Here is a 23,117-nt window from a genome sequence, read left to right as displayed (position 1 = left end):
GTTCTGGAAATCACAAGCCCTGTGTTCCAGAACTGACTTTATCATTTAAACTTTCCTCGATTCAATTCCTCATCTGTAGAATTAGATGGTTGTATTACAAATGGTTTCATGTCTCAGACAAACTTGAGTCCAGGATCCTGGATACGGCATAATTGCTGGTGAGTGACATCAGCTCAGACACCAGTCAGACTGTCTGAATCAACTATCAACCCAAAGCAGAGAAAAGAATCCAGATGCAGCCCACCAGGGAGAATCCCAGAGACTAGCGGGGCGAGGGGTGGTGGGGAGAGAAAGCAAGAAATAGGTTTAGTATATACAGCCTGAAGAAGTTCCTTGAACTGACAGGAAAACAATGAGGCAGACCTTTTTGGGATTTCTGTGGCCTTGGACATGAGCATAGGCAGAGAAAAAAGCTGTTAAAATCACCCTGATGTGAGCAGACTAGATGACTCATTATGATTCCACCTAGTTCTACAATGCTGTGATGCTGTAATACGTCAGATTATTATGTGAACAATCAGTCTTGTCACCCAGCTAGTCCTGGCTTCTCTGGAGATACTCTCACCAGGCTTTTCTCCTGATTTCTCACTTATCAACAGAATCCTTTTTGCTAGCCTCAATAACATATTGCTTATTTTCCAATGACTTTTTTTTTTTTAAATAGGATATTTCTCGATGACATTTAGAAAGGCTCCTAGAAGTAACATGTCTTGGAATTACATTAAGGTTGTGTTAATTCTTCAGAGGATATAGATTTCTATTACTGTCATAATTTTTATTTTGCATTAAGTAATCATCTCTTTGCCTAAACATTTTTAAATCTTTCATCCTTTGGGGGGCTGGGAAATGGGTGTATATTTCACTCTCCACAGATACATTTAGTTACTCTTCCTTTTTACTCTTCCCACAGAATATTCAAGATCTCTCTGTAGTTGCAGCTTGTGTTTCTCCAGTTGGTAGGAGGACTATTAGCCCACGTCTGCTCAGACATTTTTCAATTCTGGTATTGCCTCATCTCCCACAAAGTGCTTTACATACTATTTTCCAGGTAATATATCTAGTTCACCTTCTATGAAAACAAACAAAAACAAACAAACAAGAAACAGTTTAATTCTATAGTATAAAGGTAAATGTGAGAACTTAAAACCACTAATAAAAAAAGAAAATTCTCTTAAGGGGATGGATTTTATTCTTCCGTATAATATTTTCTGGCCTATTGTTATAATTTGTCTCTAAATAACAAAAGCATAATTTAGCATAGATAAGAAAAACACATTGGTGCATGCTTAATGAGTGTTTAAAATGTAGATCCCAAGATTTTATTTTCAGAGATTGTAATCCAGCATATCTGAGATGGAGCTCAGGAATCTGCATTATTAACAAGCATATTCAGATTTTTGCTAGTATTTGTTCTTTTCATTTTCTTACAGAATAAAAAAATAATGAGAAAAAATTCTGAAACATCTTATTCGGAAAGTGGCTCAACATGAAATCTAGTTTGATTAGAAAATAAGTCTTATGCAAGATTACTAAATTCTTCAAAACTAATTGGTATTCTTCATTATAACAAAATTTAAAGCTTAATTTTTAAAATCTGTTTTTCAAAAAGAACTTAATAATTCTACAAGTGATCAATAATCTACACCTCAAAAAAAAGCCTGATATAGAATATATACATATACCAATTTTAACTGAGATAATAGTTCTATCATCTTATATTTCTTCTAGTAACATCTACTGGGGAGCAAGCATATGGAAGAATTTTCAGTATCTCTGATATGCATACAGGTGGGGTATCAATTGTCCCCAGAGGACACATAACATGTGCCTCTAGATCATTCACCAAATTAGGACTAATTGAAATTTTCCTCAGTTCTCAACATCCAGAATGTCTTTGCACTAGTCAGCCACCTGTTTAAAATGGATTTTAATTACTAATATTTTAAATGAAATTAATCCTCCATTATAGTATACACATCTCCTTAAAATGGAGATTACTAGAAATATTGTGCTGAAATTTTTTTTGGAAACTAAATTATAAAATTTCTTTTTAAAGGCTCATTTGGGAATGTATTTCTCCATCAATAACTTCACGCCCGAAGTTCAGAAAACTAAGGATCAAATAATATCTTGCTCTCTAGCTGTATACTATCAAGTATGTCAGAGTATGTTACCAACTCCAACTAAATGTCACTACATGTTTAATCTTCGAGATATGTTTAAGGTTTGTTTTCAAATTCATTCTCTAGCTTAATTTTAAAATTTAAGTTGAAGAACTATAACTACTGAATTGACTCGTTTTCTCTCTCCATTTCCCTACTCACTGACACTGCCAACATTAAATCGTTAGAAGGGGAAAAAAAGAGAAATTCAAGTTAATTGGTTTTGCTGTTTATTAGCAGCTTATCCCATGAGTCAGTTTAAAAGAATCATTACAATAATTCCATACAGAGAATTCAATGGTGAAACCACTAAGGCTGTTAGAACATTTGTACCAAACCAAACTTGGGTCCACTCGCCCACTTACAGTAAAGCCCATCTAATGACACCAGGTTGTGATGAAGGAAAATGCAGCGTTTATTGCAAGGCGCCATAGAAGAATCCAGGACAGCTAGCACTAAAAAACCCCCAAACTACCCAATGGATTGTAGGCAAGCATTTTTAAAGGCCAGGGGAGGGAGGGGGATCTCAGGGTATGTAATCAGCTCGTGCACAATTCTCTGATTGGTTGATGGTGGGGTAAAAGGGTGATGTCGCAGGGGTTAATCCTTAGACCCCAGTAGGTTTGGGGGCTACGTGATCAGAGTCATCAAGTAATTTCTTCCATTTGGTGGAGGTTTTAGAAGCTGTACAATAACTCAAAAAATGTGCATCAGATACTATTATCTAGGTACTTTACAGAGGAATTAAAGCAGAGGACATGGGAGAGGGGTCTGTCCCAGGAAGGCCCCATAGGGTCCTGCTCAGTTACATATTGGCTAAGATTCTCAGCATGGAAAGAAGTGGCAAGATTATAACATAGACTTTGGTTTTGCTTTATTTCTGAGATTTTATTGCAGCTCTCAGAAAATGAAAGCATGTATGCATATCATAAACATGCTGAATTTTCACAAGCCTTGCTTTTTACACCAGGGAATGTTGCCAACAGTGCTGATTTAGTCTTCAGCCTTGGTCAAAGAATTTTCAGAAATAAAATATTAAGAGAAACAATTTTTGATTTGATCTTTCTCTCCTTGTTATGGGACTTTAGGCCAAAATAGCACATATAGTGTTTGAAATGGGTTATAAGTATTTTTAATCCAAATTTGAAATCTTAGAACATATCGACATTAAGAAGCACCTCTATATCACCACCAACCCCTGAAGAGTCCTTAAACCCTCTCCTTCTAAAGGTGACGCTGTGCCAGTTTTCTCTGATTTCTAACTTGCCTATCTCATCAAAAATCCAGATTATCACTCATAGAAATTGACAATTCTTACCTTGCTTCTATTTGTATGGAAAGACAAACCTGCAAGAATTGAGCCTTTACAATCTACCTTATAATGTTATTTTTTTTTAATCCCTAATAGCTTCTCCTAGGATTGCTACAAGCTGACAAGTTTGTTATCAACTCCAAAGAGATGGCTGCTCTGTTCTTTGTTCATGAAGCCACCCGAGTGTTTCACGATCGCTTAATTGAGCAAACTGAAAAAGGGCTTTTCTATCAGTTTCTTTCAAAGGAAATTGAGAATTATTTTCAGGTAGTATTATATATTTAAAAAATTATTTTAAATGGTGTTTTGATCAACAGCATTGTTTTATAAACATCCTCAGACATTTCTGTAATTTTCAATTTTTCACTTGAAAATGTCTTAATAATTATAGATTTGGTATGATGGAAATGATGAGGTCTTGATGCCTTTGCTCATGCATTTGTCCTCTTAAGAGCCTCCAAACTGCTTATTTCCCTCCAGGACTAGCAGATGTGTACATTCTCTTGATCCTCAACAAGAACCCTCATCCATCACCAGCCCTTTGCGCTATAGTTTCTGTGGTGCTTCTTTAGTCCAGGTCATAAAGCAAAGTGCTTCAGTAACTGATTTGCACTGAAAGGGTTGTAACTAAACAGAGCTGTGAACTCGACTCCGTTATTCTACCTCTTTGCTAACTCCTCTCAAGAAGATTAAGGAATTCCTTTGGAATTGCTTTCCAAGAGTCATTCTTCTTTTCTTTTCTCTCTTCTTTGGTGGTGCCAGTTTCTCCACCCTATTCGTAGCAGTCCAGGAAATTTAATAAATTCAATGGTACAACTTTATTTATAACAGTGAAAGAGAAATTTGGAATACAACCTTTATACGTAAAGATACACACATACGTATAAACTCAGAATACAACACACATAAATGTAAATCTGTGTCTTTATGTATGCATACATAGGTATACACATGTACTTTTTAGATAAGTCACAAATTCAGAAAACTTAAAAAAAATTTTTTTAGATACTCCTGTCATTACTTTCCTTTAATCCAAGTTTTCTGCTCTTCAGCCTAGATCCTTCTTGGTATAATTATTCATGTGAATCCACACCACTTCCACCCTTACCAATCTTTTATTTAACACTTAGTAAAATAATCTTTTCATTAGGTACGCATCTCCATATTCACCAGCACCTCTGCCTACTTGTCTAGAATCTCTCAGGGCTCTACCTAGTGTGCAGTTCTTCTTTCTTTCCCTCCTTGAGACTACTCTTTTGTGATGCTTCAGACTTACCTTGTCCCTAGTTTCTTCACTCAGACACTGGAATCTCCAGCCCTTTCTTCTGTTCTCAGTTTACTTCCCTAATAGCCTGAGAAGCAGGTGAATGCAGAGGTTACAAACACAGGTGCTGCCCAAGTTTCAAAGCCCAACCCTTCCATTTATGAGTTGTGGAACCTTAGGCAAGTGACCTCTCAGTTTCCTCATCTCTGAAATAAGAGAAGAAATTGTACCTACTTTACAGGACTGTGGTGAGAGTTAATGGCACTAATCTGTGTAACGTGTTTAGAGCAGTTTCTGACACATAGTAAGTACTCAGTAAATGTAAGCTATCATCATACTGAAAAGAACCCGATCTTACATACAGGCAGGTGCTTTGACAGAAAGAGCCTGAATTCTATAGTTAGACTTTGGTTTGACTTCTAAAACTGTCTCATATTACTCTGGGTACTTTATAAGCAACATGCAAAACCATTTGCAAAAACATTTCCAGTCTTCATTCACTGCGCTCTCTCTACCACCCTGAAACTCTGCCCCGGTATCTCCCACCTCAGTAACTGGCATTACCACTGACACCTCCATCCATGTGAGAAATTTGAGCATCTCACCCTCATACTTTAGCCAAAATGTAGTGTGGTCTCTATTGCCTCTTCCTTTACACATGTAAGTCCCTTCCCTTGTCTCACTCCTGACCATCCTTCAAGATTCACCTCATGTTTCCTCTCTCGGTGGCCTTTTCTGGCCAACACCACGTTCTTTCCAGGTTAAACATCTTTTCTTTGTATTCTCAGAGGACTATAGGCTTTTCTTATCAGAGACCTTATTAAGGTATAATTGCCTGTCTAACCTATAAGTTCCACAGGAACAAACTCATTGGTTTTTATTCCTGTCTAAATCTCCAGAATTTAACTCCTCCCTTACTGGGAGTACTGTTGGTACTTGATAAATATATCTGGAATGAATGAATAAAGGAATAAAGGAAGGAATGCAGAGACTTTGCTAAAGTAACTACCTAAAGAGAATTTATTCCTGTCCCAGGAGAAGATCCAAAACTCCCTCCCTACACATTCCAATTGTAATTTAGTTTTAAAACTTTGCTAGACCAAGGAATAGACGTAAAGGCAGTATAAAATGACCAAGTAAGTACTTATAGGAGACAGGTCTTTCCCTAGTAGAAGTCAGTCCTATGGACAGCAAGGACAGCTTCAGTACCCTAAATTAAAGACATATTAATCAAACCTTCTTTAAGAACATAAGGATGTAAATTACTCCTGCAAGAATTTGGGTTTATACAATACCATTTAATCAGCTGATTGGCTGGCTGGCTGTCTTTTTGAAAATGTGATAATTCTAATAATGGTTAAAACTTACAATGTGCCAGGCACTGTTTTAAGAGCTTTATATATCATTACTCAGTTAAATCTCCATAACATCCCTGGAATATAAGTCCTGCAGTTATCGTCATTTTATATATGAAGAAAAATGAGACAGAGTAAGATTAAGAATTTGCCCAAGGTTACACAACTAGTTAAGTGGTGGAGTCATTATTCAAAACCTGAATATCTGACTCCAGATACTCTCTTAACCATCATGTCACACTAACCTTCAACCATTAGGGTTATTTGCTAAACAAACATAATTAGGAAATTCCAGGGCTAGACACCAAGTGAGGTAAGTTCTGAGACCTACATGGAACTAATGTAGTACCTGCCTCCAAGCACCTGTGTTAGACAGACCTATGCACACATCACAGTGGTGGAACAAAGGAAGAAAGAGTACTTTTCTCTACCTGGTTTCAGAGGAGAGGGAAATGGTCAGACTTCAGGGAAGGGATAGCCCATGACCTTGGTATGAAAGACAGGCAAGAGTTTGCCAAGTGGACCAGAAAAGCGAGTATGGTATGGAATTTTGTAGATCTATGGTGATAATTAACAACTGATTAAGGAAGATTCTCTTTTTCAGATTGTTAGTGAAACTTCATGGTAATGACATATTATTCCCACAGCAGAGGTTCTTCACCTGAGATTTGCAGGCACTCAAAGAGTCCTTAAATAGATCTGTATTTCAATATATTTGGTTTCCTTTATAACCTTTGCATTTTACCATATGTATTTTAAAATATTATTCTGATGAGGAGTCCACAGGTTTCTCTGTCAAACGGCACAAAAAAGGTTAAGAACTCCTGAGGCCTAGATCTGTTGTGCCAAGAGCTTTTCTGACACAAGTTTATTATATTAGTTTTAATAACAAGTAGAATTATGCTATTAACAGATACTATTAAATTATTATCTTGTAATAGATTCAATGGACCAAAGAAAAACTGGTGAATGACTCAATTATATTTGTGGATTTTCTGGATATAAACAAGTCTCATAGAAAGAAGACCTATCAGAATACTAATGACTATAGTAAACTTGCTGATGTACTTAATGAATTCCAAATGAAGTTGAATTCAGCATCTCTGGAGGTAAAGATATATACTATATAAAAATCTAAGGAGTGCTATATACATATATATATTTTTTTATATATACACCTACATGTGTATATGGGATATAAAATCAAATATTAAGATTGTGTGTGCATGTGTGTGTAAGGGCAAGAGAAATCAGGAAAAAGGTGTGCCTTCAAATTTTAAAGCAGACCATTAGAAATGCAGATTTATAGTGTTCATGTTATTTTGTCTCATTTAGTAAGAGTATAATTGTAAATACAAGGTGCACAACTGAGGCTGTAAAGAGTTGAATGATTAAAGTTAATGGAATCAATAAATGCAAGAGAGAGTGAGACAACAGGGTCTGAAGCAGCAACAAGTGGCACCAATATGGATGTGACTTGTTTAGTCTTCCCCATTATTTTTGTGGGCAGAGCTGTGTTGGAGCACAAACACCAACAAAATCGCAGATGCCGTGAACCAATTTCCTAAGACTCTTCCTCCCAGCACTTGTTCTGCTCCAAGATGGAGCAGTAGAAAAGCAGCCTAGATGCTGCTGTTCTCCTATTCATTCTCTTCCCTCAAGCCTATGCCTCCCTGCTTCCCCCTAAGCTTGCTTATCAGAATACTGGCAAAGGGACAATCATCATTGTGCAAATTTATTTTCCCGTAAATGTAAACCAGTTTACTAGACCTAGATTACTAGATTACCAAAGTAGTTATTCTCATTCCTGTATCCTGTATATAAAACTACAGTGAACATTTAATTTCTCTATGCCTATAATCAGTTTATTTGTTCCATTTTCTCTGGTAGATTTCTTGCTCCATAGTGTTCTTCAGGCAAGCCATACAACACATTGCAAGAGCTACAAGGGTCCTTCGACAGCCAGGGACTCATATGTTACTGGTAAGAATTTAACTGTTTCAAACTGTTTCAGTCAGCAAAATAAAAATTAAGGAAATCCAATCAAATCTTCTCTGCTTACAGAAGTTTTATTTATCCACACTTTCCATTTATGAAAGCTCACAGTCATTGAATCATATGAGAAGATCCTTGTCCTCTCAAGAGTTTGCATAATAAATTTATCAGCACATAAAAATGTTATTTTTTTTTGGAAGGTATTTGATATGAATAAAAGTGATGCATCTGGTACCATCTCTAGCATATCCTATCTTCAATATTAATATAGTATCGGCAAGGTGGATCTTGACTTCAAAAATAATACACTTACTTGAATATTTATTTAGAAAATGAGTCTTTACACAAAATTTTACTTCTCACAAAATCAAATGAGAGTTAAATTCTTGGAAAATCTCCAAATACCTTAAATAGAGAAAAGCTTTCAGAAGGCTAAATAAAATCCAACATATTTAGCCAATTATATAAATCACATTATTTATGACTATTTGTTTAATTTATTATGTATGCCTATAGTTTTATTTTTTTATACTTTATAACTAGTTATATACGTACCTTTTTTTCAAAAAGGACTTCTTTTTGCATTCAGATCTTTATTCAAACAGTCTTATATTTAAACAGATATGTACAGGACTAATTAAAAGGAATTTAAAAATTGGAAAATGGAATTAATCAAAAATACAAGGGCACATCTTTCCACCAGCAAAAGTATTCCTTTACTAACCTTTCCCATTCCATAAACGGCATCACACAGGGGAAAACCTGTGGCCTAGGACACTCTGCACAGAAGGATTATCATTCAGAAGAGGAGAGACAAATGAACTTCTCAGACAAGTAAAAACTAAAAGAAGACAGCAATACTAAACCTATCCTAAAAGAAATGTTGAAGAGTTTTCTCTAAGTGGAAAGGAAGCAAAAAGTGATTTAAAAAAAAAAGGCAAAGTCCCACTAGGAAAGGCAAAGATATAGTAAGGACTGAGGATCAGCCATTTAAATAAGCCAGTACAAAGATCGATAGACAAAATATTGTAAAAGCAACCGCAACTACAATAAATAGTTAAGAAATAGACATGAGATGTAAACTATGATATCAAAAGCACAAAATGTGGGGAAGGGGAGTAAAAAAGTGTAGATCTTTTAGAATGTGTTTTAACTTAAATGACCGTCAATTTAAAACAAGTAGATACAGTTATAGGTCAACATATATGAACCCATGGTAACCACATATCAAAAACATACAATAGATACACAAAACTAAAAAGAAAGAAATATAGGCATACTATTAGAGAAAATCATCAAACTGCAAGGGAAGAAACAAAAAGAAGAAAAGAATAGAGAAGAATTGCAAAGCAACTGGAAAACAAGTAATAAAATGGCAATAAGTACACAACTATCAATAGTTACATTAAATGTTAATGGAATACATGCTCCAATCAAAAGACATAGGATGGCTGATAGGATTAAAGGAAAAAAAGACCTTTATTAAAGGTCAAGAGACTCACTTCAGGGCAGAAGATACACCCAGACTAAAGTGCTGAGATGGAAAAAGGTATTTCATGAAAATGGAAATGACAAGAAATTGAGGGTAGCAATACACACGTCAGATAAAATTGACTTTAAAACAAAGACTATAATGAGAAAAAGAAGGGGATTGTATAATGATAAAGGAATCAATACAAGAAGAAGATATTATTATGCTTATTAACTTATACACCGATACAGGAACACCTAAATGTGTAAAGCAAATACTAACAGTTATAAAGAGAGACTGACAATAATCCAATAGTAGGAGACTTTAATATCCACTTACATCAATGAACAGATCGTCCGGATAGAAAATCAATAAGGCAACAGTGGAATTAAATGATGTAGTAGACCAGGTGGAATTAATAGATATCTACAGAACACTACATCCAAAAACAGTAGAATACACATTCTTCTCAAGTACACAGGTAACATTCTCCAGTATAGATCACATGCTAGACCACAAAACAAGTCTCAACAAATTTAATCAAAAAATTATATCAAGCATTTTTACTAACCACATGATGTGAAATTAGAAATCAGTTACCAAAAGAACAATGAGAAAAGCACAAAACACACAAACACATGGAGACTAAACAACATGATACTAAAAAACAATGGATCAATGACGAAATCAAAGAAAACCAGAAAATAGCTTGAGACAAATGAAAATGGATACACAAATTTTCCAAATCTATGGGGTGCAGCAAAAGCAGTTCTAAGAGTTCATAGCAATACAGGCCTTCCTCAAGAAGCAAGAAAAATCTCAAAAACAAAACAAAGCAAACAAAAAAAAACACCTCACCTATCACCTAAAGGAATCAGAAAAAGAAGAACAAAGCCCTATATGAGCAAAAAGACATACAGGTGGCTAATAGGCACATGGAAAGATGCTCAACATCACTAATTATTAGAGAAATGCATATGAAAACAATAGCAAGATATCACCTTCATCTGTCAGAATGGCTACCATCAAAATGTCTACAAATAACAAATGTTGATGAGGATATGGGAAAAAAAAGAAGCCTTGTACACTGTTGGTGGAAATGAAATTATTGCAGCCACTATGGAAAACAGTATGGAGGTCCCTCAAAAAACTGAAAATATAACTACCGTATGATCCAGCAAGTCCAGTCCTAGTTGTATATTGTGAAAAAATGAAGACACTCATTGGAAAAGATACATGCACTCCAAATTTGTAACAGCACTGTTTATAATAGCCAAGGTATGGAAGCAATGCAAGTGTCTATCAACAGATGAATTGATAAAGAAAATGTGGTGTATTGAAATATTACTCAGCCATAAAAAAGAATGAAATTATGCCATTTGCATCAACCTAGATGGATCTAGAGAATGTTATGCTTAGTGAAATAATTCAAAGAAAGACAAATACTGTGTGATATCACTTATTTGTAGAATCTAAGAAATAAAGATATATAGCAAAACAGAAATAGACTCACCGTTAGAGAAAAAACACCAGTGGTTAACAGGAAGAGGGGAGAGAAGAGGAGAGGGGTGAAACAGGTATAGGATTAAGAGATACAAACTGCTATGTGTAAAATAAATAATAAGAGTATACTGTATAGCACAGGGAATTAATTATAGCCATTATCTTGTAATAACTTTTAATGGAGTATAATCTGTAAAAATACTGAATCACTACACTTTACACCTGAAACTAATATAATATTGTAAATCAACTATATTCAATTAAAAAGTGAGAAAATAGTATAAGAAGATTAATTACCAGGAAAATAAAACACTTATAAACATATACACACCTAACAACCAAGCCTCAAAATTCATGAAGCTGAACGGATAGAACTGAAAGAAGAAATAAGCAATTCAACATTAGTAGTTAGAGGTTTCAATATCCCCACTCTCAATAATTGATAGAGCAACTGCATATAAATCAACAAGAATGTAAAGACATCAACAATATTGTAAAACAACTGCAACTGATTGACACATACAGAGCAAAATACATGTCCTTCAGGAGCACACATGGAACATTCTCTGGGACAGACCATATGCCAAATCAGAAAACCAGTCTCAAGAAATTTAAAAGGGTTGAAGTCATTCAAAATATGTTCTCTGATCACAATAGAATTACAACAGGAATCAATAACAAAGAAATTTGGAATATTCATAAATATGTGGAACTTTTATAGCACACCCCTAAGTATCCAATGGGTAAAAGAAGAAATCACAAGAGAAATTAGAAAGTACTTTGAGATGAAGAAAACAAAAATACAACATCCAACATCCCTAAGGTAGTGCCTAGAGGGAAATATACAGCTGTAAATGCCTATATTTTAAAAAGAAAAATCTCAAAAAAAAAAAAAAAAAACTAAATTAAACTTTCACCTTAGAAAACTACAAAAAGGAAAGAAAACGAAGTCCAAAGCAAGCAGAAAGAAAGAATAAGCATGAGGGAAGAAATTAGAGAATAGAAAACTAATAGAGAATATCAATGAAACAAACAAAAGTTGTTTCTTTGAAAAGATCATCAGAGTTGACAAACCTTTAGTGAGGCTGACCAAGAAAAAAGAGAGAGAACACTCCAGTTATTAAAATCAGGAATTGAAACAGGTTAGCCATTCTGAAACTATATATGTATCCTTAAGTAAAGGATGACAGATGATGGAAGTCATTTTCTCATTGTTGGAGTGAGAGGTTACAGTGACCCATATAATAATCAAGTTGAAGACATCAGTTGAATATATGTTTAGTTTAATATGGATGGTTACATATAGAACTATTTATAGAAATATGAATATACAAGGGTTAACATACAAACAAATTTCCTTGCTATGTCAGCTGAGAGGGCCTAGAAACAGTGGTGCCCCAGTAGTAACAAGCACACCTAGGACCCAGATCTTGGTGTATAATACCATTCTTACAAACAAACAAACAAAGAAACCAGGGCTCCTTAGAAAAATGGTTTACAATAGATCTGGCAACGAAAATACACTGTATGAGCATGGATTATCTTATAGTGCAAGAAAGAAAGTGTTTTTTTAAAAAATCATGATTATGGGAGTATATCAAAAGGACACAAGAGCCGACTAAAAGAGCCCCCAGTGGCCATACTCAAAAAAACAAAATAATTGGACTATAACTGAAAGTAAATAATAAATATCCATGAGTCTACATAAATAAAAAATGAACAAATAATAAATAAATGGAGGAAAATAGACAAATTCCCCACAAAGAACAATTCCAAGTAATGTATGTAGATACTCTGCCCTCAAGGAATTGGAGCATAACTCCCCAATCCTTAACTGTGAGCTACTCTTGGTGACCTTCTCCCAAAGAGTACAGTATAGAAAGGGGGAGATGGGGAAAGAGGAAGTTTACAATGGCGAAATCTAACAAATACTACCTCATGTACGTGATCAAGGTCAGCATCAACAGTGATAAATCATGTTGATAGTGTGTACCCTTGATACGATGTGATGAAAATGGTCCTTTATCCCTGTTGTCTTCCTCCCCAACGCACATAACTCCAGTCTAGTCATGAGGAAAACTCTCACAGTCAAGAGGAGCCTAAAGAGATATGACAACTAAATGTAATGTGGTGTCCTGGAAGGGATCCTGGAACAGAAAAAGGACACTAGGTATAAACTAAGGAAATTTGAGTGAAGTATAGACTTTAGTTAATGCCAATGTTTCATTAATGGTAACAATGTATCATACTAATAGATGTTAATAATAGGGGAAACTGGCTTGGGATATATGAAAATTCTTTTTATTGTAAATCAAAAACTTCTAAAGTAAAAAAAGTTCTAAAGTAAAAAAAGTTTATTTATTAAGATGGGCAAAAGATTTGAATAGATACTTCACCAAAGAAGATCCATGAATGACTAATAAGCCCATTAAAAGGTACTCAACGTCATTAATCATTAGGGAAATGCAAGTTAAAACAACATTGAGATACCACTACACACCCACTTGAATGACTATCATCAAAAAGATGGTCAATAGAAGATTCTGGCAAGGGTGTGAATAAACTGGAACCCACATACATTACTGGTGGAATGTAAAATAGTACAACTACTTTGGAACATAGTTTGCCCATTTCTGTGTTTAACATAAATTAACCCTATAACTGAGCAATTCTATTCCTATGTATATACACAAGAGAAAGTAAAACAGTCTTTGGACAAATGTTCATGGCAGCATTATTGTAAGAGCCAAGAGAAAACAATCCCATTGTCCAAATGTTTATTCAGTAGGTGAATGAATGAACAAAATGTGGTTTATTTATGCAATAGAATACTATTCAGGAATAAAAAGGAATGAACTATCGATGCACACTACAGCATGAAAGAACCTCAAAACCATCATGCTAAGTGAGAAGTCAGATGCAAAAAACATCATACTGTATGATTCCATTTATAGAAAATGTCCCAAAAAGACAAGCCTATAGAGACAGAAAGCATATTAAAGGTTGCCTAGAACTGGAGGTTAGAAAGAGAATTGACTGCAAACAGACTTGAGGGATATTTTGGGGTGATGGAAATGTTCTAAAAACAGATTGTGGTGATGGTTGCATAACTCTATAAATTTATTAAAAATCACTGTACACCTAAAACAGGTGTAATCTATAAATTATACTTCAATAAAACTGTTTTAAAAGGGTAAGATTTTGTCATCATTACCAAAGAGCACTTCTTAAGTGTTCATTGCTTAAAATAGACAGGAAAAGACCTATCTAAATTCTTATAAATGAAGACTCAAATATTGACAGTCACATAACAATGATTTATAAGCCTATCTATGCTATTTTTCTTTTCCAGTGCAGTTATTTCATATACTTCAAGAGGCTATGAAAAGATTAAAATATTGAAAGTGTTTCAGTGCCTTATAAAACTTTGATAAAATACTTTAATTATATTTCATATATCTATCAAAAACATTATAAAAGTAGTCTAAAAAACTTTACTGTCTGAATTTTTAGCACAGCTAAATAGAAAACTATACATTGAAAGAGTCCCAGAACATAATATAGGAATCATATGGATTTGTTTTCTTCTCAAGATTGGAATTGATGGATGTGGAAAAGAAACTTGTGCAACTTTGGCCTGTTATTTGACAGAACACAAAGTATACCGAGTGCCTGTATCTCACAATTATGCCTACATGGAATTCAAAGAAGGTTTTAAAAAGGTGTTTATTCAAACAGGTGTAGAGGGAAGCCCCACTGTTTTGATAGTTGCTAATTTAAACCTAGATCAGGTAAGTAACGTTTGTCTTTATTATTTGCTTAAGTTTGGTTTTTAAGTAGCCCCCCAAAACTTAATATTTGAGAAGAAAATAATTATCTATGGTCCTATTAACCTACCATATCAATTCTTTTCATTATTCTCTACTCTTATCCAGTCATAGACTACACAGTTTATAAATTTGTAATCATGCTAAAAATAGTTTTGTGTAAGCGTTACAACAAAAGATTTTCTATCATTTTATGATTTTAATTTTAGTTGACAAATTGGAAGTAATTTATGTGTGGAGCTGAAGTCATCCATTTTACATCTGAACTAGTTTGTAATCTTTTTAAAAGTACACTATCATCTGTATCCACTGTCAAACCACATAATCCACAGTGTGCTCTCACAGAATTGAGGCTCCTATTTCTCTTCTCTATCCTGCTCAAATTTCACCATCAAGTTGAGAAATTTCCTTGCAGAATATACTTTATTTATAAATAAGCAAAAAATGTCAATCACTCAACTTTTAAAAAGTCTGTTTGCTTAAGTTATACCCTTCTACAGCCAAAACATAATTAGGAATACCATCTCCGATTGTATTTATTTCCTTGTGGCAAAATTTCAAGGGACTATTACTTATTATCTATGACCCAGACATGTATAATTATTAGTATTGTTTCAAACTGTCATCTTGTTTTTTCTTCTAATACTGGGCCTCTCTCCCTCGAGTTGTATTTTTCTTTCATATTATATTTTGAAAGTAAATCCAAGTGCCATGTCATTTCTGCTGTACTCCATGATGTCATATGTGTTCTACTCTGTAATATCTACTTAAACTATATATTTTCCCCTTTCCAGATGTAAATATCCTGCTTGAGTGATCAGGTTAAGGTTTCTGCCAGACATTTTCTTTCTGGATTTCAGAAGATGTAGTTTCTCCCATGCCAGGAACTTATCATTCTAATTAAGAAACTATTTTTCAGAAAACCACTATCAAATCAAGGCTGAGTTAACATGCCTCCCACAGTATTCAGAACTTCAATGTCATTGGCTTTCCTTTCCACACTTTACAGGTTTTTTCTGGCCACATCATTGTTTTCCACGTGAATCAAAAAAATTTGTTAACATTTGTTAAGTGGAGTACAGGGTACCGGATGGTGAGCCACAGTTTAACAAAGACCACAAGAGAATTTGAAATAGGGAAGTTGATTACTCACAGGTCCTGGAGGAGGAAAACAGCACGCCTTGAAGGGGACACATGGGAAGTCAAGGCAGAGTTCAGAGAGAGACAAGCAGGACCTGGGGCACATGCCTTTATTAGAGTCTGTGGGTGTAGTGCTTTGGGGCTCCCAGACTAGGGCCAGATTGGTCATTTCAAACTCAAAGAAAAGTTTTGGTAAATTCCACGGGGGTCTTATCTAAGGGGTACATAAAGGGTAAGGAGCTGGGAGGCGGGGGAGACTGTTGATCACAAGTGCTGTTGGGAAGTCACATCAGAACTTACATTGCTTGTAATTCTGTTGGTTGCTATCTAAGGAATGTGCTTGCATGAGGGGACTAGAGTCAGTTTAAGGCCCCCTGCGGGCTGCATAGCCAAACAAAATGGATGCTGAGGCAGCAGTACCATGGAGTAACTTAGCTAAACTCTCAACAAGTAGGTAATAATCAGAATATATAATGAAGCTTTGTCAGTTCTCCATCATGTCTTAGGTGAGACAGGAAAGCAGCTAGCCCTACGTCACCTCTTTTAGCCTCTACTGGAGACAGTCCACAAGTTCTTTGCCCTTCCTCACCTGAGCTGAAATACCAGGAACCTGTGAGTGTCTGAGGACTATCTCAAGGAGTCAAAAATGCTAATGATGCTTTTTTTAAAGAAAGCTTGGATTTATTCTCAAAACCAAAATGTTCATACTTTTTAAAATAACTCTTCTGTAGTTTCTTTCACTGCTGCTTCTCCTATGTTACCTTCCCGTTCAATTTGGAGTCCTTTATAGAGATAAACTTGGTTAAATTAAGATAGTCTTTCGGCCATGTGATCTCTAGTTTGTGTAGTGTTCAAGCACAAAAGTCGACATACCGAGAACTGCGGTAATCTGCTTAAAGCAAAGTCCCTGCTCAACTCATTATTGTATCCACTCATCCCATACCTCTTGCCCCAGTGCCTAACACAGGTGTTTAGCATTCCATCAGTACCAAATGTATGTTTCTCTAGTGTTTGAATAAATTAATGGATAAATGAAACTTATTTTGACTCAGGAAAAAAAATGGTTTTGATGGGTTTGAATTAAGAGAAGTTTGTTTTTTAAGTTAACCTCAGTTCTCCTTAAATACTATTACTTTCTCAATCTGATGTGTTTAGAGTAGAATATGAATATATGAATAATTTACCCATTCCTGGTATGTCTCACCAAAGGAGTCATTTTTGGAAGATTTGAACAGCATTATCAATTTGGGGAAAATACCTGACTTGTTTGAAAATGAGGAGCTGGACTCGATTGCACTCAGGATTAGATCTGTTGCTGAACAGTCTGGTTATGTTGATAATAGGCAAGCTTTACTTTCATTCTTCCAAAAGGTACTTTTTTGTGGATTAGCTTTATCAAATTGTCATGTTAAATTAAGGTAGAACATGTTTATAATTCTGTCCATGATTTTCAATAGATTGCTTGATACTCAAAGATATTATCACTTTGTTCAAATTGAACCCTTTGATTTAAAAGGCACTTTGACTCACTGAGGCTGCTTTCAATAATGTGGTTTTATCATAAAGTGACATATGGAAATGAGGAAAGAATCTGCCCCATGGCCAATCCTTCCAAGTGAGAAACAGCAACAACACAGCTAGGTCACAGGCAGACTTCATAGAAACTAGCAGTAGCCTAGGACTGCAAGATTGCATAGGATTTACTGTAGCTTAGCTAAAATCATTCAGCTATAGAAGTTTATTAATATCTCCCTGGTGCTCTACCCATAACATTGGTCTTGTTTCTCTTTGTCTCTTTCAGTGTTAATTCATCTATTTCTCACTTTGAGTTTCTGTGGTTGTTAAATGCACACCACCCCAGAGGAGAGAGTTAAATAGTCAAACCCATTGCCATCTGATACAAGGTTCCCTGCTGAACAGAACCCTAGCACCAGACCCCCTCATAAAAGGTGGTTTATACAAGGAATATTCTGGAGTCCAGTGCCTCCCCTATTTAGTTCATCCTGCTGAAGCCAAGAGAGTGGGGTCCTGCAGACCAGAACCTGGCTGCTTTCCTCAGAAGAGCTCTGTGGAGCTTCTAGTTTCCCTTAGAAGGATTTCAGTTATGGCAGGCATGCAATGTACAGTTGGTCAGTCTTTAGTCTACTCATTAAGGGAAAAAATAGGAACAAATTTTAAATGAAATTTTCAGTACAGTATTTTCTTTGAAGCAGTGGATTACATTTTAACAACTTATGTTTTTATTAATTTTTAGAGAATATATAAAAATCTTCATATTTTTATGACCATGAGTCCTGCAAGACCTAACTTTAACCAAAATTGTAGAGTATATCCTTCTATGATTAGCACCTGCACAATCGATTGGTATGAGAAGTGGCCAGAAGAGGCTCTCCTGATTGTAGCCAACTCTTTCTTAAGAGAAAAGGTGGATTTTGATAACAGAGAGGTAAATACAACTTCTTTTAAAAATCTAATGCAAGTGAAGATTTCAATTTATTATAGAATCTAATGATATCATGTCTATGAACAGCAGTGAACCCGAGGTGGGCAAAAATAGGCATCTCTAGGCAAAATTATGAAATGTCAAGTGTTTGTCTTGACTCTTTATCAATTCCCTATCCCTTATGCCCCCTAACTTACCCTATTTCAGAGATGCCCAGATTCCTCACTGCTTGGATCTCTTCCCTATTCTGCCCTCAGAGTGGACAGCAGATTTCCATGAAGGTAAACAACCTCAATTTTGCATACCAGGTGCTCTGGTAAGGATGCTGCAGCCTTCTGTGTACTTCTTGTAAGTTTCTCTGGCTTGGCTACAACGGCAAGACTACAAAGAAATGAGAGCACAAGCCATTCACAAAATTAGCTCAGAATTTATGAGCCACAAGTCAGTAAGAATCTAGAGTGATTCAGCTGAAGATCCTGCGGGGTGTTGGCAAAAGAAGTTATAAATTCATGGAGGCCTGAGATTCAGTGTGGGACACAGAAAGGGGCTTGCAACCTTGCCTGTCCAAGTGTTCAAGGAAAGCAAAGGCCAAGAAGGGTAGATTCAGGGCGGAACCAGAAAGAAAATGCAGCTGGGTTAAAAGTGACCAGATAATTAGCTAGGCTTGGTGGATCAGAGTGGGTAATCAAAACTAGATTATGTCTAAATCGGAATTCTCTCTTTCTACTCTAATTTTGTCCACCTATGTATCTATCTATACAGTCATCCCTCAATACTAGTGGGGAATAGGTTCCAGCCCTCTCTCCTCATCTCCACAGATACAAAAATCAGCTCAATTTGGTATATGAAATGGTATAGTATTTGCATATACATTACGTACATCCTCCCATATACCTTAAATCATCTCTAGATTACTTATACATCTAATGTAAGTGCTATGTAAATAGTTGCCAGCATAAGCGAAATTCAGGTTTTGCTTTTTGGAACTTTCTGGAATTTAAAAAAAATATTTTCTGTGGTTGTTTGAATCTGTGGATGCAGAACCCATGGATACAGAGGACTGACTATATATCCTTTAAGCCTTTACATTTTTCTAGCATTATTTAACTCAAGGAAGTTGAGAATCTTGCTATCAATACCCTACTTTAAAGGAAGGAAGACAGGAGATGGAGAAAACACCATAAACCTTGGCCACTGATGATGGTGCCCTAATTCCTTGGATAACTGTAGCAGAAATGAGGGAAAAGCCTAGTCTGAGTCAGACATGTCATTAATCATTGATTTTGTTGTCTTTTCCACCCTAACACCATCCTAACCACTACAACCCGTATGTTCTTGGTCCCATCCATCCAGAGCATTTTTCTACGTCTCCACATGTCAGAAATGATAAACTATTTCAAGTTTTCACAGTGTTCAATTTCTTTGGCATGCATGTATATTTCGATTGCTTTCTCTTAATTCTTAGAAATCATTATTTTTCAGAACTTAATAGAAAAACTTGCCCCAACATGTGTCCAAATCCACAAAAGTATAAAAGACTTGAGCACAAAATACTTTAAAAAAACGGGAAGGCAGTATTATATCACTCCCAGTAACTACCTGCGATTCATGGATACATTTGCCCACATTTTGAAGTCCCGAGGGAAGGAAATGCAAAGGAAGAGGTAAGACTTTGAGACCAAATTGGAAATATGTTATGCTACATTTGTGCTTTTACTTGTAAAAAAAACCACAAATACAAAATAGCCCAAATTTGCCTTTTCAGTGGGAAAGAGGCAAAAGCTGCAGAAGACTTTGAAAGAAGTAAGGTGTATGGTTCCCCTGTGGTCATTCTAAGGCAGCCCCCAGAAAGGCAAAGCTGACGTATTCAGCCAGCGAAGAAGCACTGAGCCGTTAGATTCAGACATAGACAATGAAAGCAAGAGTCGCCACAGGTGCCACTCTCCGTGTCCCTTATCCCATGGGACAACACCAAACTAAAAGGAGCCAGGCGACTACAGCACAGAGAGTGAGACACCTGTTGCTCAGGAGTCCGTGTCATGCTGCAGCTCAGCAGTTTTGGAGCCTCCACCTGGACCTGGGAAGGCAGGAGAGGAAATATGAAGCAGAAAGGCTCACACCTAATCAGAACCCAGCAGACCCCGAGAAAGTTTCATGACTCTAAACATGAGTCCTTTGTCAGATAGACTACAGATACTATATTGCAGTTGGTATCTTGTCTTTTCATCTTCTTAACAGGATCTTTCACAGAGAAAAGGGTCCTAATTTTGATAAAAAGTCCAATTTATGAATTTTTTTCTTTTATGAATTATGCTTTTCTTGTCTAAGAAGAAACCCCTAGAGCCTAAAGATTTTCTCCTATGTTTTCTTCTTTAAGTATCATGGTTTTTACCTTTTACATTTAATTCTATGGTCCATTTTGAGTTAATTTTTGTATAAGATGTGACGGTTAGGTCGAGGTTCATCTCATATAACCAATGCCCCTGCACCATTTGTTGAAAACTTTTCCTTCCTTTATTGCTTTTGCACCTTTGTCAAAATTTGGTTGACTGTACTTGTGTGGGTTTATTTCTGGGTTCTCTCTCTGCTCCATCAATTTATGTATCTATCCTTCTGCCAGTACCACATAGTCTTGACTACTGCTGCTATGTAATCAGTCTTATAATTAGGTAGAGTAATTCCACCCACTTTATTCTTCTCTTTCCAAATTGTTTTAATTACCCAAGTTCATTTGCCTTTCCATATACATTTTAGAATAAACATATCTATATACCTACAAAAAAAAATCTTACTGAGATTTTGACAGGAATTTCGTTTAATCTATAAATCAGTTGGGGGGAATGGACGTCTTTATCATGTTGTCTTCCAATCCATGATCACAGTATATCTTGTTTGGCTAATATTTTGTTACATCTGCATGTTCTTAATACTTTTTTTTCCCTTCAGGAATCGTTTCTATGTGGGCCTATCCAAGATCCTGGAAGCAACCACTCTAGTTACAGATATGCAGGAAGAGCTCTTGATTCTTGGCCCTCAAATAGAACAAAAAACAAAGGTGTGTTTGGTTTGGAATCTCTTTTAAAGATTTTATAGTTTATTATAGAACAATGTTTGAAAGCAAAAACTCTTGATACTTGACAAATGGGTTAGAATTCCAGCTTGATTACCGTGCAGCTGGGTAACCTCTCTGAGTCTCAATTTTCTTATCTGTAAAATCAGGGAAAAAAATAGTAACAATAACAGCAAGTAGTAACATCATTATATTTTAATAATTAAACGTCACAATAGGTATATAACTAAGTGCAAGAGCTCATATAAAAAATTCTAGTTATTAGTTAAATTCATCTGAAATGTGCTGTGGTAACTTGCTGTCTGCCAAGGATTCTAAAAATCATTACTTATCATTCTTTATGTATATTATATGAAATGATATTTATTGTAGTCATTCTTAGGAGTCTATTAAACAAATTTCAAGCTGATTTTGACAAAGTCTATGATAATGAAATAAGCTATTTGAGTTTCTCTTTATAAAAAGATATGTCTCTTAAAATTTATTCTAAGAGGAATTATTTGGTTTATTAGGAAAAAGAAACCCTAATGGAAAAACTACAGAAAGATTCACAAGTAGTTGAGAAAGTTCAGATGCTTGTTAAACAGGATGAAGAAATTATGGCAGAAGAAGTAAGAATTGTGGAAGAATATGCTCAGGTAAGATTAAAATATAGTCAATAAAAATCTTCGAGAGATTTGCAAAATTGTTTCCTACCCCCAGAATTTAAAGATCAGGCTCTTAAATATATCGTGCCCTAACTTTGCATATTTTTTATTTTTTTATTTTTAAATTTTTATCCCAGCAAATATTTATTGAGTACTTACTACATGCAAGGCACTATTAAATGTAAACAAGGAGTACAAAGACACAGGCTCCCTGTCCTTGCGAAATTTTAGTAATAGACAGATAGTCTGGTACTTCTGGTTACAGTGGCCTCCAAGAGCAACATCTATAGGAAATGAAGCACCTTCTAGGGACTATTTAGTTTGTGTCACTTCTCTCATTGCCTGAATAATCCTCTCTTCTTAAACTGGCAAATCCCTTTCTGTACTCTCCAGTCAGAATTCCAGTGGGAACCAACCTCATGTGGCAAATTACTGAATGTTCGACCCTGGTCTGATGAACAGCTACCCCTGCTCAGAGAAGGCGGAGTTTCATGTCTTCCACATGCAAAGATTTTTAATCAAGCACCTCTATCATTTATTGAGCTAAAACCTTCAATATTTATTTATAAGTTATATACATGAGCTACTATCATTAGCTAATACTATGAACATTTATTATAAATGATAGTGGTTGTTAATACATATTTCAAATAGTCCTCTAGATAATTAAAAAATTTTTTGCCTGGTTTCTTGTGAGATCTGACTAGATCATTATTTAAAGCAAAGCTGAAGAAGAGTTCATACCGGGGATAAGAGAACTATCAGCCTGCCTTTTTCACACTGTCCACTTGAACTCCCAGTATTGGCATTATCTCCAATCCAAGGTTTCTTTCAGAAACCTTTTTGAGCTACCTGTCTATATTTTAAGGGTTAATTTACTTCAAGCTAGATAATGTAATAGGTAAATCCCCCTACTTGGACACAAGTA

The 23,117-nt window shown here is 35.5% G+C and overlaps 1 protein-coding gene across 1 annotated transcript in view; it reads left to right on the top strand.

Moving 5' to 3' along the window:
* Positions 1-23,117, top strand: part of DNAH14 (dynein axonemal heavy chain 14) — a 259,414-nt gene that overhangs the window by 150,076 nt on the left and 86,221 nt on the right. Inside the window, exons 49-59 of the mRNA XM_032466614.1 lie at positions 911-1,048; positions 2,057-2,224; positions 3,571-3,741; positions 7,035-7,202; positions 7,984-8,076; positions 14,656-14,853; positions 17,239-17,400; positions 18,284-18,475; positions 19,955-20,136; positions 21,419-21,527; positions 22,055-22,180. Coding sequence (XP_032322505.1) covers positions 911-1,048; positions 2,057-2,224; positions 3,571-3,741; positions 7,035-7,202; positions 7,984-8,076; positions 14,656-14,853; positions 17,239-17,400; positions 18,284-18,475; positions 19,955-20,136; positions 21,419-21,527; positions 22,055-22,180 — 1,707 coding nt within the window. The remainder of the gene's footprint in view (positions 1-910; positions 1,049-2,056; positions 2,225-3,570; positions 3,742-7,034; positions 7,203-7,983; positions 8,077-14,655; positions 14,854-17,238; positions 17,401-18,283; positions 18,476-19,954; positions 20,137-21,418; positions 21,528-22,054; positions 22,181-23,117) is intronic.

This window comes from Camelus ferus, chromosome 23 (assembly GCF_009834535.1).
Source record: "Camelus ferus isolate YT-003-E chromosome 23, BCGSAC_Cfer_1.0, whole genome shotgun sequence".
In the NCBI taxonomy this organism is placed as follows: domain Eukaryota; kingdom Metazoa; phylum Chordata; class Mammalia; order Artiodactyla; family Camelidae; genus Camelus; species Camelus ferus.
Note: the sequence above shows the minus strand (reverse complement) of the source record. Positions and strands in the feature narration are given on the sequence as shown.